Source organism: Zootoca vivipara, chromosome 5, assembly GCF_965207765.1.
Source record: "Zootoca vivipara chromosome 5, rZooViv2.hap1.1, whole genome shotgun sequence".
In the NCBI taxonomy this organism is placed as follows: domain Eukaryota; kingdom Metazoa; phylum Chordata; class Lepidosauria; order Squamata; family Lacertidae; genus Zootoca; species Zootoca vivipara.
In genome coordinates this window covers 52,540,481-52,556,246 of record NC_142588.1, presented here as the reverse complement: position 1 = coordinate 52,556,246, position 15,766 = coordinate 52,540,481, and the positions used below count along the sequence as shown (strand labels likewise).

Here is a 15,766-nt window from a genome sequence, read left to right as displayed (position 1 = left end):
CTTACTTTTAAGGTAAGATGACTTTGAGTACAAGTCCTCTGCAGCCATGAGGAAGAATATTTAAAATAATTATCTCCTACATGCCTATGGAAACAATGCAATGGCCACAAGAAACTCATCCACATCTGCCTGTGCAGTAGCTATCTGCTACTTGGCAGAAAGAGGTAGTGTACAGAAAAAGAAAAAGAAATACGCTGCACCGTAAAATGATAGATCACAACATCTTGACTAGAGTTTCCACTTAGGACCATTGGGGATGTGTGTGTGAATCATGTGACAAATGGTTGGCAGTTTCACTGCAGAGAAACAACCTGAAAGACAGACTTTACATTCTAAAGAAGTGCCAGAGCAAATTCCCTTGTTTGCCTGGAGTCTGACTCTTCTTCTATTACTTGGACATTCTGGATCCTCAGTGTTTCTTCTATGTGAAACAATAGCCAAGACCAGAAGAATAGTGGGAGTCAGACAGTCTCTCTGGAAATGCCCAGTTGGCTGCCAGATGGTCATTCTTTTAAGGGTTCCCCTCACTATAGTGGGAAGATTTCTCCTTCAGATGCTGCCATAACCAGGCTTCCCTCCATCTTTCTCCTTCCATTTTTGTCCTCCTTTATCACTCTGTCCATCAAAGCAAGTGTTTAATTTTAAAGCATTGTGTGCCCGCCTCCCATACCTCTTCCCTAATGTTCCCTTCATTTCACACATGTGCATTTGTAATTGGTCCAGCCTTCTCTCACTTTCACTTCTCTGCTATGATGGGGGTGGAAAATGTTTCACAGCAGAAATTATTCTAGTTTTGTTTTGCTTTTTTGCAGGAAAAAATGTTTTGTAACTTTGTTAAGAACAATAAATGCATGCCCATTTCAAACATAGTATCAAGCTACCTTGGCAATTCCAAAGGTTTTAGCTTTGGTTACTAAACACAAGTAAAAAAACATGCTAAATCTGATCCCTCTCTAGTACAGTACAGTACTAAAAAATTTCCAAGGAAAATTGTCCTGTGCGAATTACCCATGTTTGCATAGGAAACTTTTTGAAATTTTCCAGTTCAAATTTTTCTGGAAAAAACACATCACTACTTCTGTGCCTTTTGCTATGCAGCTTCATAGCAGGGGCAAACTAAGACATTGTGCTTCCTGAGGCAAACGGAAAAGATAGCACCCTCTCTCTGCTCCATGTGCAGAAACTGAGCAGAATGTCACATCCACACCACACATTTAAAGCACACCGCTTCCAGCAAAGAATCCTGAGAACCATAGTTTGCTTCTTACAGAGCTACAATTCAACACCCTTGACAAACTAGTTTCCAGGAGGAGTGGAATGAGACCTTAGCTGAATCTTACTTCAACAGTGGTCATGGGACAACATCCTCCACTGAATCCAAGTGTAGCAGGCTAGCTTGCCGGGGGGGGGCGTTATAGGGCAAGCTGTACATTACGCACAGCTTTTGGCTCCTCCAACATCTTGTTGTCGTCCACCCCCAACAGCATCCACCACCTGAGGTGGTTGCCTCACTCTGCCTCCTGTATGTTTGGAACATAGCCATATGCATCAGTTGTGTTATGGATGGTGGCTAGTACACTCTTGGTTTGCTGATAATGACTCCAATCAATCCTTTATTCTGGAATGTTGTATAATGGTATAGTGGTCACTTTTGAAGTGTAGAAGAGCTCATTATGACAGCCTCCCAAGGATAGTTCGATAATGGAGGCTGCTGTGTGGATCCTATGCATAGGTCCTTGCGGCAAGTATGCTCTATTGCAGTGTTTCTCAACCAGTGTGCCTCCAGATGTTTTGGGACTACAACTCCCATCATTCCTGCCCACTGGTCTTGCTAGCTAGGGATGATGGGAGTTGTAGTCCCAAAACATCTGGAGGCACACTGGTTGAGAAACACTGCTCTATTGGACTGGGGATTACTTCTGACTGCACAGGTTCAACTCATAACACACTGAGCTTTAACAAGAGATCTCAGCCAACTGAAAAGACAGCCTGTAGCTTATAATTAGGAGGGCAAAATATTCCAATGAAGTGTTACCAGTGTTTTTTTTCTCGGGGGGGGGGGGAATGCAGGGGGATGCATACACCTAAACATGAATCTAAGTTTCCCTTATTCTGTTATTTCCTCTGTGCTAGCCTCTTACAAACAAGCTTGTCCCCATTCAAGGTCTGAGCAAGGATGGACCATCAACTACCCTTGAACTCCAGCAGATTAAGTCATCGTTTCTGCACTGGGTGTGTGTGGGGGGGGAGCTGTAGAGCTACACGCCCACCCTCACCACAGTACTGGGACTATAGTCTTCTGTAGAAGATAATGGAAGCCATCTTTTAAACCATGGGTAGGCAAACTAAGGCCCAGGGGCCGGATCTGGCCCAATCGCCTTCTAAATCCGGCCCGCGGATGGTCCGGGAATCAGCGTGTTTTTACATGAGTAGAATGTGCCCTTTTATTTAAACTTCATCTCTGGGTTATTTGTGGGGCATAGGAATTCATTCATTCCCCCCTCCCAAAAAAATATAGTCCGCCGCCCCCCCTCACAAGGTCTGAGGGACAGTGGACCGGCCCCCTGTTCAAAAAGTTTGCTTGGCCAGTGTCTCAACCTACCACAATGCTTAAGCCCTAGATCCAGTTGCCCAATACACTTTCAACCTTTCTCAGAGCTGACCCCAAGGTATTTTATTGTGTGTGGCAAATGACAAAACAGCACACACACCCAGTTCATGTGGAGAAGCTGGCCACACTGGCCACTGAATCTTACTGCAACAGTGGTGATGGGACAACATCATCTACCATACCCAAGAGCAGTCTGTTGGCTTAGGGGCCACAGGGAAGGCTGCCTGGCAGACACAGCTTTGTCCTCCAACAGGGGAAAATGCTGGCAGTGGGGTAAAGTTGGTGTGTGTGTGTGTGTGTGTAAAGTCAGGGGGAGGTCAGAAAGAATGGCCAGTGTGGAGGTGGATGAAGAGACAGAAACTTTACTGAAGGTTAACTCTAAACTGCCAGGTAACATGTATTCAAGTCTTTGGGCATTTTTGTTTTGTCTGATAGCTTATTTAAAACTGCTATGTAGAGAAACAAAATATAGGAATTGCACGAAGAGCTTTGATGCTTTTCTCCCTTAAAATGGAAGTTGAAGAAGTTGATCTTTGGCTTCCAAAATGCCACACATGAACACCAATACTTCCTATCTATTAAAATCTACAATCTTGGATTGATACATTTTATTAATTGGAGACTAGAAGCGTGTATTTTAAAATCCAAGTGGTCTCTTCCTAGAAGGTTTCAGTTCAAACTGCATTGTTCATGGTCTAAACTAGACACATCACGTTACAACATAGAAGACAGATTACTGTTAGCCAGTTAAACACTCAGAATGAATTACTTCATTGAGCAACGATAATACTTATTCGAAAATGAATTATATCAGTTAAAAGCAAATGTTACCCACACAACCACTTTTAAAAGCACTTTAAACCTTTCACTGCCATATAATCTGTAGAAATCCCACACCTCTCAATCCTTTGCGATTGGGTGAAAGGTTGAACTGCCATGCCAGGTTTTCATCCCCAGAGGAATATTTTTAAATAGTCCATCCAATAAATCCTTCAAAAATAGTGGCAAGGAATGGAAATACTGAGATCTTTTCCAGCAGAGAAACGGTATCATTCTTAGTAAATACATAGCATATGCTGTGTACATCCCCCTCCTCCACAACCCAAGACTTTCCATTAATGTATATTGGGTAATTAATGTACAGGCTTAGAAGACATTCTTACAGCAGAAGGCAATATTTTGGCCCCACGCCCAAACCAACTGATGGGGGCAGGGGGAGAGAAGAGAGAAATCCCACCTCTTGAGTCAGGCACTCTACAAGATGCAATACATAAGATGCATGAAGGGTTGGAGGGGGAAATGGAGAAAAGTACATATAAATTTCTTTCAAAGTATGTCTTACCACTTTCATTCTTCTCTATTACATCCACCACCTCTCCAGCTTGCAGGCTGATCTCCGAGTTTTCCTGTTTCTCATAGTTAGACACCACCACATACTGCTCCAGGATCATAGGTTCAGAACTAGCGTCAGCACCTGGGGAAGGGAAAAAGCAAGCTGTGAGCCAGCTTCCAGCCATGGCTCCTCGAGAGCGACCTCTGTCCATCCGACTCATGATAGGCTGATTTGTCACCAATGCCAAGCCAATCAGAATACAACCTTGGCTCGCGGCATATCCCCAAATGGCTGGCCATATAGAAGAAGTTTCCTCTGGCCCACAGCTGAGTAGTACAGAAGAACATCGGAGACTGGTTGAAGAGGGGAAGAAGGGGGAGGGAGAAAAAAACCACCCAAGAGTTTAACACAACAGCATTTTGTTAGATAGCAAGCTGCAGGATGGAGTTTGAAAATAAACCTCTTTCCAACATGGTTGCCACACCATCCTTGTTCCCATTCAGAGAGAAAAATCCATCTCGGTCACAACCAGCATAAAAAAAAAAGGGGGGGGGGAGAAATCCAGGGCGGAAAAACACACAAGTCCACAACTTCTCCCCCTCATAGACTGAGCTCCTGCCTCGCTCTCACAGGCTCAAGCTAAGAGTCAAAAGGGGGGCTGTGGACGCCAATCATATTTGCCTCGCGCTGCAGTCCTTAAATAGAAAACACATGAGCCGTGTTGAATAAGGGAGGTGGGGGTGGAGGAAGGGAAGAGGGGAGGGCGCAAAGGACTGTTTACTTGAAACAGAAGAAGAAGAATTACAGCACCAGATTCCTGCTTACACAGTTCCCCTCTGCTCCGCTGCTCAAGCTCTTTCCAAATAAAACTCCCCCCAGTGTGTCCCGCTGTTAAACCGAGATGTACGTACAGAGTCATCTTTTTGTGTGTGTGTGCAGCCGTAAAAAACACACACAACACTTCGCATAGTAAGAGTCATTCTTCAAAGTTCCCTAAACCAACACAAAATGCTAGCATTGGATTCTTTCTCCCTGCCTCCACTCCCCAGCCACCCAGCTGAGCGATGCACAGGCCTATTTCTTTCCTCCTGTGAAAGTCTTCCCATCTCACCCACCCCATCCATATTTTCTGGTTCATTTTCTCAATCTTAATCATATGGGTGGGTTTTTTCTCTTTCTTTCTTCAAAAAAGCAAAGGAGCAAAAAAAGTGTGTTTTGTCACCAGGGACGAAGGCTCACCCTTCCTGCCTTATAGCAACAAGCTGCTGCAGAAGCATGCCTGCCCCTTCGCTCATAAGTCACTCAGAAGATAAACAAGGCCCTTCCCCACCCACTTCTAAACACCCACAGGAAAATCTGCCCCTGTACATTGCTCCTCGGCGCCTGCAAGAAGAAATATGTGCTACAAAAGCATTTTTTAAGCCAGGGCTCTTCCCCCCATCCAGGACCACTTAAACACACTTACACACTCACACACACACACACACACACAGTCATGAACAAAAGAAAACCCTGAAGGAAGCCAAAACTTATTCTCAAATGAGCTAGCAATCATTAAGCTTCATGAGAGACATTTACAAGATTACATTCAGTTTGATGTGTGCATCAAAAGGGGCATTACCTCCAAGCACAGGATGGCATACTTCTTGAATATCCCCACCTGGGCTCACAAGACACCTCATATCAGTGGTCTGGTCACTTTACTGGCCAGTAGATATCAAAATCCTCCTTACTCCTTGCTAGGGTGGTATCACTGGCTAACAGTGGAAACCTATGCCTGTTTACTAGGAAGTTACATCTGGAAAACCAGCGCATAACTAGCAGTTAGGGTGGTCACAGAGGACAGACCTCCATTTAAAGGTCTGTCCAGTCCTCATCCAGTTTAAAAGAGAATAAACCATACAAGGAGGGAGGGAAGCTGCTGTTAATCCATTATATATATTGCAAATTTTCAAAGTTCATTATATATTTTGCAAATTTTAAAAGTTTTTGACAGAATTACAAGCCTGGTAGATAAAGGGAACGCTGTGGATATAGCCTATCTTGATTTCAGTGGTCAAGGTTTTTGACCACTGCTGGACCAAGACATTTTACTGTCTGAAGTGGTGCCCAAGTGTGCGCACACATGTCGCCTATCAAGATGTAGCCTATCTTGATTTCAGCAAGGCCTTTGACAAGGTGCCCCATGATATTCTTGTAAAGAAGCTGGTAAAATGTGGGCTAGACAATGCTAGCATTCAGTGGATTTGTAACTGGCTGACTGATCGAACCCAAAGGGTGCTCATCAATGGCTCCTCTTCATCCTGGAGAGAAGTGTCTAGTGGGGTGCCACAGGGTTCTGTCTTGCGCCCAGTCTTCTTCTACATCTTTATCAATGACTTGGATGATGGGTTTGAGGGCATCCTGAGCAAGTTTGCAGATGACACCAAATTGGGAGGGGTGGCTAATACCCCAGAGGACAGGATCACACTTCAAAATGACCTTAACAGATTAGACAACTGGGCCAAAGTAAACAAGAAGAATTTTAACAGGGAGAAATGTAAAGTACTACACTTGGGCAAAAAATAATGATGAAAGGCACAAATACAGGATGGGTGACACCTGGCTTGAGAGCAGTACATGTGAAAAGGATCTAGGAGTCTTGGTAGACCACAGTGTGATGTGGCAGCTAAAAAAGCCAATGCAATTCTGGGCTGCATCAATATGAGTATATCATCTAGATCAAGGGAAGTAATAGTATCACTGTATTCTGCTCTGGTCAGACCTCACCTGGAGTACTGTGTCCAGTTCTAGGCACCACAGTTCAAGAAGGATACTGACAAGCTGGAATGTGTCCAGAGGAGGGCAACCAAAATGGTCAAAGGTCTGGAAATGATGCCTTATGAGGAACGGCTTAGGGAGCTGGGTATGTTTAGCCTGGAGAAGAGAAGGTTAAGGGGTGATATGATAGCCATGTTCAAATATATAAAAGGATGTCATATAGAGGAGGGAGAAAGGTTGTTTTCTGCTGCTCCAGAGAAGCGGACACGGAGCAATGGATTCAAACTACAAGAAAGAAAATTCCACCTAAACGTTAGGAAGAACTTCCTGACAGTAAGAGCTGTTCGACAGTGGAATTAGCTGCCAAGGAGTGTGGTGGAGTCTCCTTCTTTGGAGGTCTTTAAGCAGAGGCTTGACAGCCATCTGTCAGGAATGCTTTGATGGTGTTTCATGCTTGGCAGGGGGTTGGACTGGATGGCCCTTGTGGTCTCTTCCAACTCTATGATTCTATGGTAATGGTTTTTAGCTGCTTGGGTGCTCCTTGCATGCCAAAAACTGGGATAAAATGAAAAACAGATATAAATATTGGAAAAAGAATTTAGTTAGGGGCAGCTTGGTGCAAGTAAGTTCCCTGGAGACCTGTAGTTCATGGCATACATCCAAAATGGTACTGTGATGAAAGAGAATTCTCACCTCCAGCCCAAGATCTGGTCAGCTTGGACTGGACAACGAAGTGCCGACTAACTAATATGGGAAGCTGTGCATGTTAATCAGACACTTATACTTTGGTAAAACAAAATAGAGAATAGTTGTAATACACTTTGAAACAGAGACAGGCAAGTTCCTCTCTCAAGCTTGTTCTTTTGCAACATTTTGACTGGTCTAATAAAGGCATTGCATTGTAAAGTATACTCTATAGTATAGTATAGTATGGACCCAGGTGGTGCTGTGGTTAAACCACTGAGCCTAGGGCTTGCTGATCAGAAGGTCGGCGGTTTGAATCCCTGCGACGGGGCGAGCTCCCGTCGCTCGGTCCCAGCTCCTGCCAACCTAGCAGTTCGAAAGCACGTCAAAATGCAAGTAGATAAATAGGAACCGCTACAGCGGGAAGGTAAACGGCGTTTCCATGTGCTGCTCTGGTTTGCCAGAAGCGGCTTTGTCATGCTGGCCACATTACCTGGAAGCTATACGCCGGCTCCCTCGGCCAATAATGCGAGATGAGCGCGCAACCCCAGAGTCGGTCACGACTGGACCTAATGGTCAGGGGTCCCTTTACCTTTTTACCTTTAATAAAGGCATTGCATTGTAAAGTATACTCTATAGTATAGTATGGAGTACTGTATATTAAAGTCAAATAAGGGTAAAGTTAGTTGCAAACCTTCAATATGGTACATATTTAGAGACCAAGTCTGCAAAGATGTATCTATCACACCATCTTAAGCAATATTTATTTTATGACTGGGAAGAAAGAGGCTGCAATCAGAAAACCTTTTCCAGCTATCACAATCCACAATTCTACAGAAAAAGAGGAAAACGAAGCCTTCATTGTTTCAGAGCAGAGAAAAGTATTCTTTCGGGCAGCATTTGTAAAATAAAAATCTTCTCCATAGACGTGTTTAATTGGTTCCATCTATCAAAAGGTTTTATTTATAGGATGGACAGCTTCTAGAGAAAGAGAGAGAAACAGAAAGAGAGAGCGAGAGAGACTTGACTCATCCAAACTGTCTGCTAATTTAACATGGATTGAGTTCCTTCTGACACTTAGCAGGAAGGTTCAGAAGAGACATTTGCCCTTCTTTGACTCTCCCGATTAAAGAAGAGGAAATACAAATGTGGAGGAGGGGGACGAGAATAATTGTGGTATCATTAAGTTCCATTGTCAATCGTGGAAAAAAGACCAGGCTATTTGAGATGGAATTTCTACTGGTTTCTTTTTAAAGAAAGAGTGCTTAGGATTCAAATCAGTCTAGGACAGCGATGGCTTGGACTACAACTCCCATCATCCCTAGCTAACAGGACCAGTGGTCAGGGATGATGGAAATTGTAGTCCCAAAACATCTGGAGGCCCGAGTTTAGCCATCACTGGTCTAGGAGAATTTTCACTCTCCACTCCTCTATGGAAAACGTATGCATGTGTTCATGGCCACCCTTCAACATCACAAAGCTCTTTAAAAATAAGCTATTTAGGAGACGGGATTCCTAACAAAAGATTAAGCCCGACAACCCTCTCTCATTATTAAATGTTTTGAGAGAACATACTTAAAATAATGTCTTCAAAAGGTGGGGGATTTTCTATACAGAAGTCATTTCCATATAGAAAATATAATGCAAGGAATACAGATTATCAAACAAGCAATCATTCTTTTTTATTGTCTTCCCATATACATCTGGTTGGCCACTGAGGCTGCTGGCTAGGGGTGTGTGTGTGTGTGTGTGTGTGTGTGTGTGTGTGTGTGTGTGTGTAAAAGAGAGAGAGAAGCATACACACATACATGAATGCCATGACTGGCTGTAACATAGACATGATTGCCAGCAATCAAATAGTTTCCTCAGATAATATATTTCTTTACATCTAAAATAGCCATTTAGGTTTCTGGATAAATGGGAGCTTTCTCAATTTACCCAGTTTATGTTTCCTATATTACTCCATGAAATCACAATCCACTTAACCTAATTAAACAAAAAATAACTGAAACCAAAAAAATGATTCTTCTGTACTCAAATGGCTACCTTCCTCATGGTCAAGTCAATAGGAGCATGAACTACATTTAGAGCTTTGCTGGCTGCAGAGTTGAGAGGAGAGTTGAAAGGCACTTCCCCTTCAGGCAATTTCTTCAAAAGTGAGCTAAAGCAGCTGCTTATGTAGGAATTGCTCTGAATTGGCTTTATTTGCCTCCAGTGATGTCAGCAACATGCAGCCAAATCAAATTGGCTCATCTTCTTATGCAGTTGATGATTTGGCTAATATCATTATAGAAAAGAGAAAGAGGGAGTATCAGGACAGCAACCAATATGGAAACAACAGCAGTGAACAACTTCTTAAAAATGTAAAAAAAAATCCCGCAAAAGTCCACATCTAGAATATGGGCACTTCCTCAAATTAGGAATTGGGGAACATTGAGCATAGTCCTAGCTACAACACACACCTCAGATTGTTGCTGTTCCTCCATCTATTGCTGAAGTGTCAAGCTATCCTGCAAATAAAAGTTTAACCTGGCTAGTTTTGAGGATGTTCTGACAAAAAAAAAGTAAAGGTAAAGGACCCCTGACAGTTAGGTCCAGTTGCAGACACCTCTGGGGTTGCGGCACTCATCTCACTTTACAGGCTGAGGAGCCAGCGTTTGTCCGCAGACAGTTTCCCCGGGTCTTGTGGCCAGCATGACGGAGCTGCTTCTGGTGCAACGGAACACCGAAACCAGAGCAGCACACAGAAACACCATTAACCTTCCCGCCGGAGCGGTACCTATTTATCTACTTGCACTTTTGGGTGTGCTTTTGAACTGCTAGGTTGGCAGGAGCAACGGGAGCTCACCCCATCGTGGGGATTTGAACCGCCAACCTTCTGATCGGCAAGCCCAAGAGGCTCAGTGGTTTAGACCACAGCACCACCCGCTTTCCTGTTCTGACTAAGGGTATGCAAAAAACCCTATCTAAAGTATGTAATATTTTTAAAGAGGAAGTGGCATTGCTCACTTTCATCCAGCCTTTTTTAAAACGTGGTTCAATAAGCAACACAGAAACAAGGTAACAAGTATTATCCATGGAAGCTGCAAATGGGATCTCTTTCTTGATTCTAGTTCCATCTACTCCATACATTTCTATCCTTATCCATGTCTGCCTGTCCTTTTTCATCTGGTTCTACTGATCTGCCTGCCAAATCTAATGTTTGTTTGTTTTTATTCACAACCAATTTTACAAAGGTTAGCCAATGCTCCATTTTAAATTGCAGCAGGTGCTTTACTGGGGATCTGTCCAATACACAGTTAGCAAGACTAGTAACTTAAAATAAGTGGTGCTTCCCTACTCCCACTGATATTTGACACAATTAGTGCTCATTTCGTATCTCTGGCCTTGCCTTCTTATATGCCTTTTTCTTTTGAAAATCTCTAATCAGAGCAATTCATTAGTTCTCCAGGCTCTACACCCCCAATCACTTTAGATTTGTTTCAGAGATGAAATTCAGCCAAGAAAAAGTTGAGACAGGGGAAAGGGTGAAGTCAGATTCCTTTCCCCAACCACCTCAACTTCTTGGAAAATTGGCTCACAGTCTACGGAGTCCAATCAACTAGGTTACAGGTAGAAAAAGTTAAGGCAATGGTATTCCACACACAGATGTGTGAAACCACTTGGAGGGCATCCAAGAAGCTGCCAGACACAAGTTCCCCAACAGTTGGAGAACACCTAAATACTTTGGCACTTGACCCACTTCAATTGGCCGAAGCAAGTGTGGATTCTTTTAGCTGTGCTTCAAGACAGAAAAGGGATAGAGGCTGATCTTTTAAAGAGAAGGCAGGATTGAAGAGTAGAAGAACATTCCTAAAGGTGGCAGTTTGGTTTAGAGAAGTTTAGGAGCAGGAAACTATTAGACCAGGTGTTCTCTCTATGCTCAGTTCAAGTGTTCTCAAAGTGCACTCAGGGCAGAACTTTTACATCTTGGCAGCCACAGTTCTTCCAAATTACTTTTGCTGAGGTAACATAAATGTGGGGAAAGCTGGAAGGGAGAGATGCTTAACCCCACTATCCCATCTACTGATTCTCTCCAGAAAACAGCTCCCCACAGGCATCTTTCCCCCTAGCCAGAAGGGGGAAAGGAAGGTTGTAAGAACAGCCCAGGGTATATTTGCAGGGGAGAATTGGTGAGCAGAGGCAGGATTAGGGGAGGCGGAGGAAAGACAAGTAAAAAGAACCTTTTTTTTTTTTTGCCTGAGAGCATTAAACACAGAAGAGACCGGGGGTGGGGGGATTGCTTTCTCGAATGGCTTACATAAACTAATTTCCTCCCATTTAACTTTTTTTCCCCTGCAAAAGGTTGCTCATAAACATGGACTTTTACTGAAGCTCCAATTGCCTGCATCTTGCCATCGCAACAAATCCAGCCAGGTAATACTGCATGGTGCCAAACAGAGAATTTGGCTCAGAGTCTTAGCATTTTAGAGCTGCAAGCCTCCCCTTTCTCAACCTCCATCTCACATCTAGGCAGTTGTATGTATTCCCATGGCCATATACACACAAAAATATCCAATGGGCTGCAAACTTTGCTTTCTATTAAACTGCTGAAAGACATAATTTGATACCTGAAAGAGCTTTGAGTTCTCTAAACCAAAGCCACGCCTAATGAGGCACACATGGCCTTCAGTGTTAGCCACACAAAATCCAAGGACAAATCTTCAGAATGTCTTTTCCTTTCCATGCCATCCAGATTGTTTGTTCCCTGCAACCCCCACCCCCAATGTTTCGTAGAACTTAAGACAAGGGGGAATTTGCCTCTTACAGAGTGATCCCAAGACTACTCTTCTCACATCTGTCTTGATCCCTGCAAGATGCACACCCACAAGAGCAGGGTCTAGTGCCAACTGTAAATCCCTAACTTATTATGTTCAGGGCGAGAAAGTATGTGCTATGCAATGGGCAAGGTTAGCACATGCTCTAGGAAGCCATTCTAGCCATCAACACTTCATTGCTTTGGAACATCCCATGGTAGTATCAGCCAGGCTCTAATTCATTAGAACTCAAATGTTTCCAGATTAATCTGGGATGCATGTGCATGAATGGCATACAGGCATTCTAGCCATCAACTGGGTGCCATAAGAATGATGCATATAATACTATGCTAACCTAACCAGAGATCTCATACTGATAAGCTGGAGAGGTAAAAAGAAGTTCATATAACTAAAACAATTGTTATGGCAGACATTGTTTACAGCAAACACTATTGATCAACCAATAAAGGTTAACCATGCTAATATACCATATGGTGCCAGAAATAATTCCTAGTTTATTCCTTATTCCTTATCTACGTGTCCCTTTAGAGGAGAGCAGGTGTGTATGTAATTCTAAGTCAGTCCTAGCAACAACCAGTTGAGTGAATTGTAGTAGTTCCCAACGTTCATCTGTGAGTGACAGGGTAATCAAATGAATGCAAGAAGTTGATCAAGAACTCTTTTTCTTGGCATATGCTGTTTTCATTTTGTGAGCTACACCAAGCAATCCCAAACTGTCATCTGAACTCTGAATACTGGCTCATTCTATGGCTTTTTCCACAAACTGTAACTTCACTTCAATAAACATAAAAGTCACTTCTAACTCTTCTACAGTATCAAATTTTCCATCTACATAACAGCCAAACCAACAATGATAAGGAAGTGAGGGTAGCAAAAATGCTGCCAAGAGTGTAGTCACCAAGGAGAGGTTAGAATTGGATAGGTGTTTATAGTAGTTTGTCGGCCATATTTCCAACATGTGAAGTCTAAAAGCACAAGCACACAAAGACAATTTGAAGTAAGTTTGTTATCAACATTCCTGCTTCTGAAAGCTCCACTCATCACAATGAACACTGGCTGTCAGCAATATCAGGGCTCTTCATCAACACAGCTGGCTTGAAGCTGCAGCTGGTGAGTGAGGAAGGCTGTCACTTTTATACCCTTCAAATGAGACACCATTCAAAACAGTATCAAAGGTGGAGTTGGGGCATAATGCCACATTGTAAAAGCAGGTGCAGAGGAAGGTTATCAAAGGTAACCAAGGTGGTCAGCATGTAGCAATGCACTCTTTCTATAATGGAAAGCAATCAATAGCTCAGATGGCACCTGACATGTGTGAATAATGAAAAGCATGGGTGGATAAACTTCAATTAGAGAAGTAATGAGTATTTGAAGAATATGCAAGCACCCCTGCTCAAATGACTTCAAGCACAATCCACCTCTGGCAGACGCCTTGCTTCCATTCTGTTTGCAGCTTCACCCACCCAAATCCCATTTCCTCAATGCTGTGCTTACTAGGTTTTTTGTAGCTCAAAGTAATTAGTGCCAACGTTGCTGTTTGCACCCATGACCTTGAGCTGCAAGGTCTGTGGCTGCAGAAACAGCTGAAGCAGGCCCAAGGTCAACCCACCTATGTAGACTGATGGGACAAGAGGGTCTTCAGCATAGCTCGCTTTTTACCACACATATACCCAAGCCACTGGCAGGCATTCAGTATTTTAAAATTGTTCTTTTGAAGCACATGAAGAACATTATGTCTCCATGGATTTTTGTTAGTCACATCAGGATTTTTGTGAGCATCCTTCAACCCCGGTACTTGCAAAAGCCCTCAAGCTTCTGCAAGTACAATGAAGAAAAGCTCACAAAACATGGCTGATTTTCGAGCCAAATGAGGGGATGTTGATGCTTCCCTACTTTCAGTCAGACTATGACTATACTCTTAAGTCCATCTCTAAGTACCACACACACAAATACAAATAAAAAAGCAGCTACGGTAGCAATGGGAGGATATGAAATAGTTCCAAGAAAATGGCAAGTTTTCTGGAAGATTAAGCAAACAAAAGCCCTCACACACTGTCAAATCTCAACAAAAACGAGAACTAGAAACATCACACACACACACTTGAAAAGTGGCCATGGTCAGATGTGTCATAATACTAATGAGCAAGTCTTAGCCTCTGTATTAGCCCTCTACTCTTTTTATAGACAGTGGTTTCCAAACTTTTCTAAAAGGCCCTGTTCCCTTTTAAAATTAAAATATGCTCAGTTCTGTCCACACTCTAGTCCACCCACCCTGATGCTCATAACCTCTCTGTATTCTCCAGGTAAGCCTGTGTTTCTTGAAATAAGAAACTGTGGGCAGGTGGCCAGATTCCTTGGTGTCTCAGGACCCAGTATGAAAGCTTCAGATTGAGGCTTCTATTTTATTCCTTATCTAGCTCCCACCCCTCATTGTACACCACCATTATATTTTTCTTACCGGATGGCACTTTATAAGTACTCTCATAAGTAAACAAGTCACTCGGTAGGCAAGTCAGCTCCACACAGGCCTTTAAAAATGGGTTCACCAGGAAGGAAGCACCTATTGCCACACCCTAAATGCTGTTGCTCTTGAGCTTGCTGGTCACCTGAGAGTACCTACCTTTGCAAGATATTAAGAGGCATACAGATACAGTTAACATGACCATTAGCCATTGATATCCTCCATGAATTTGTCTAATCCCCTTTTAAAGAAATTCAAGTTGGTGGGCATTACTACATCTTGTGGTAGGAAATTCCATAGACTATCTGCTGCATGAAGGACTTGCTTTTGTCTTTCCTCCTGAACCTCCCAACATGTAACTTCATTGGAGCACCCTGACTGCTAGTATTATATGAGAGGCAAACATCTGTCTATCCACTTTCTTCACATAATTGTACAAACCTCTATAATCTCCAGACCCTTCACTCCCTCCCCTCCCTTAACCAAGAACCCTCCCCATTACAGTAACTTTATCTCAAAGGGGAGTTGTCCCTGCCCCCAGCACTTTCTTCTGCACATTTTCAAGCTCTATCATCTCAGAATACTGTATTCCAAAAGCAGCTGCATGATTTGGGAAAAGATACTGTCTTAATGTTTATTGTAAGCCGATTTGGATACAGTTTCCTGAAGAAGAGCAGAATAGCTAAATGGTGGTGGTGGTGGTGGTGGAGATTCAAGAGATTTGTCATTGTATTATGGATACGGTGAATATTAATTGCACCATGCTGCAGAACTTACCTAGGGATTGTGGAATCGCTTTAACACTTTTTTCTTGGGAAATGTGCAGTGGATTAGGGAAATTTTGTTCAGGACATTATGAAATAGGTTATGTCAACACTGCTAGGATTCGTGCAGTATAATTTGCAAATTAGGTCCCATTTGTATTTTTTTTAAAAGAAACAGTTGAATATCACATTTACTGTAATTGACTTCTCAGGTGTATCCATGTGGGACGTCATCAAATGCAATTGTCATTAGATGGGTACTCTTTAAAATGACCCTTACAGGTCTGAGGAAGGATTAATACCACTGGTCCACTTTAATTTTGGGTTATATATTTA

The 15,766-nt window shown here is 42.9% G+C and overlaps 1 protein-coding gene across 10 annotated transcripts in view; it reads right to left on the bottom strand.

The window, feature by feature from the left end:
• SH3PXD2A (SH3 and PX domains 2A) overlaps positions 1 to 15,766 on the bottom strand; it is a 267,552-nt gene that overhangs the window by 71,355 nt on the left and 180,431 nt on the right. For 8 of the 10 annotated variants that reach the window (XM_088669620.1, XM_088669619.1, XM_088669621.1 and 5 more), the window contains one exon: positions 3,954 to 4,085. In XM_088669620.1, the coding sequence (XP_088525746.1) occupies positions 3,954 to 4,085 (132 nt within the window). Of the gene's footprint in view, positions 1 to 3,953; positions 4,086 to 4,208; positions 4,626 to 15,766 lie in introns of those variants that run through there. The other 2 variants (XM_035133346.3, XM_035133348.3) reach the window with 2 other exon arrangements.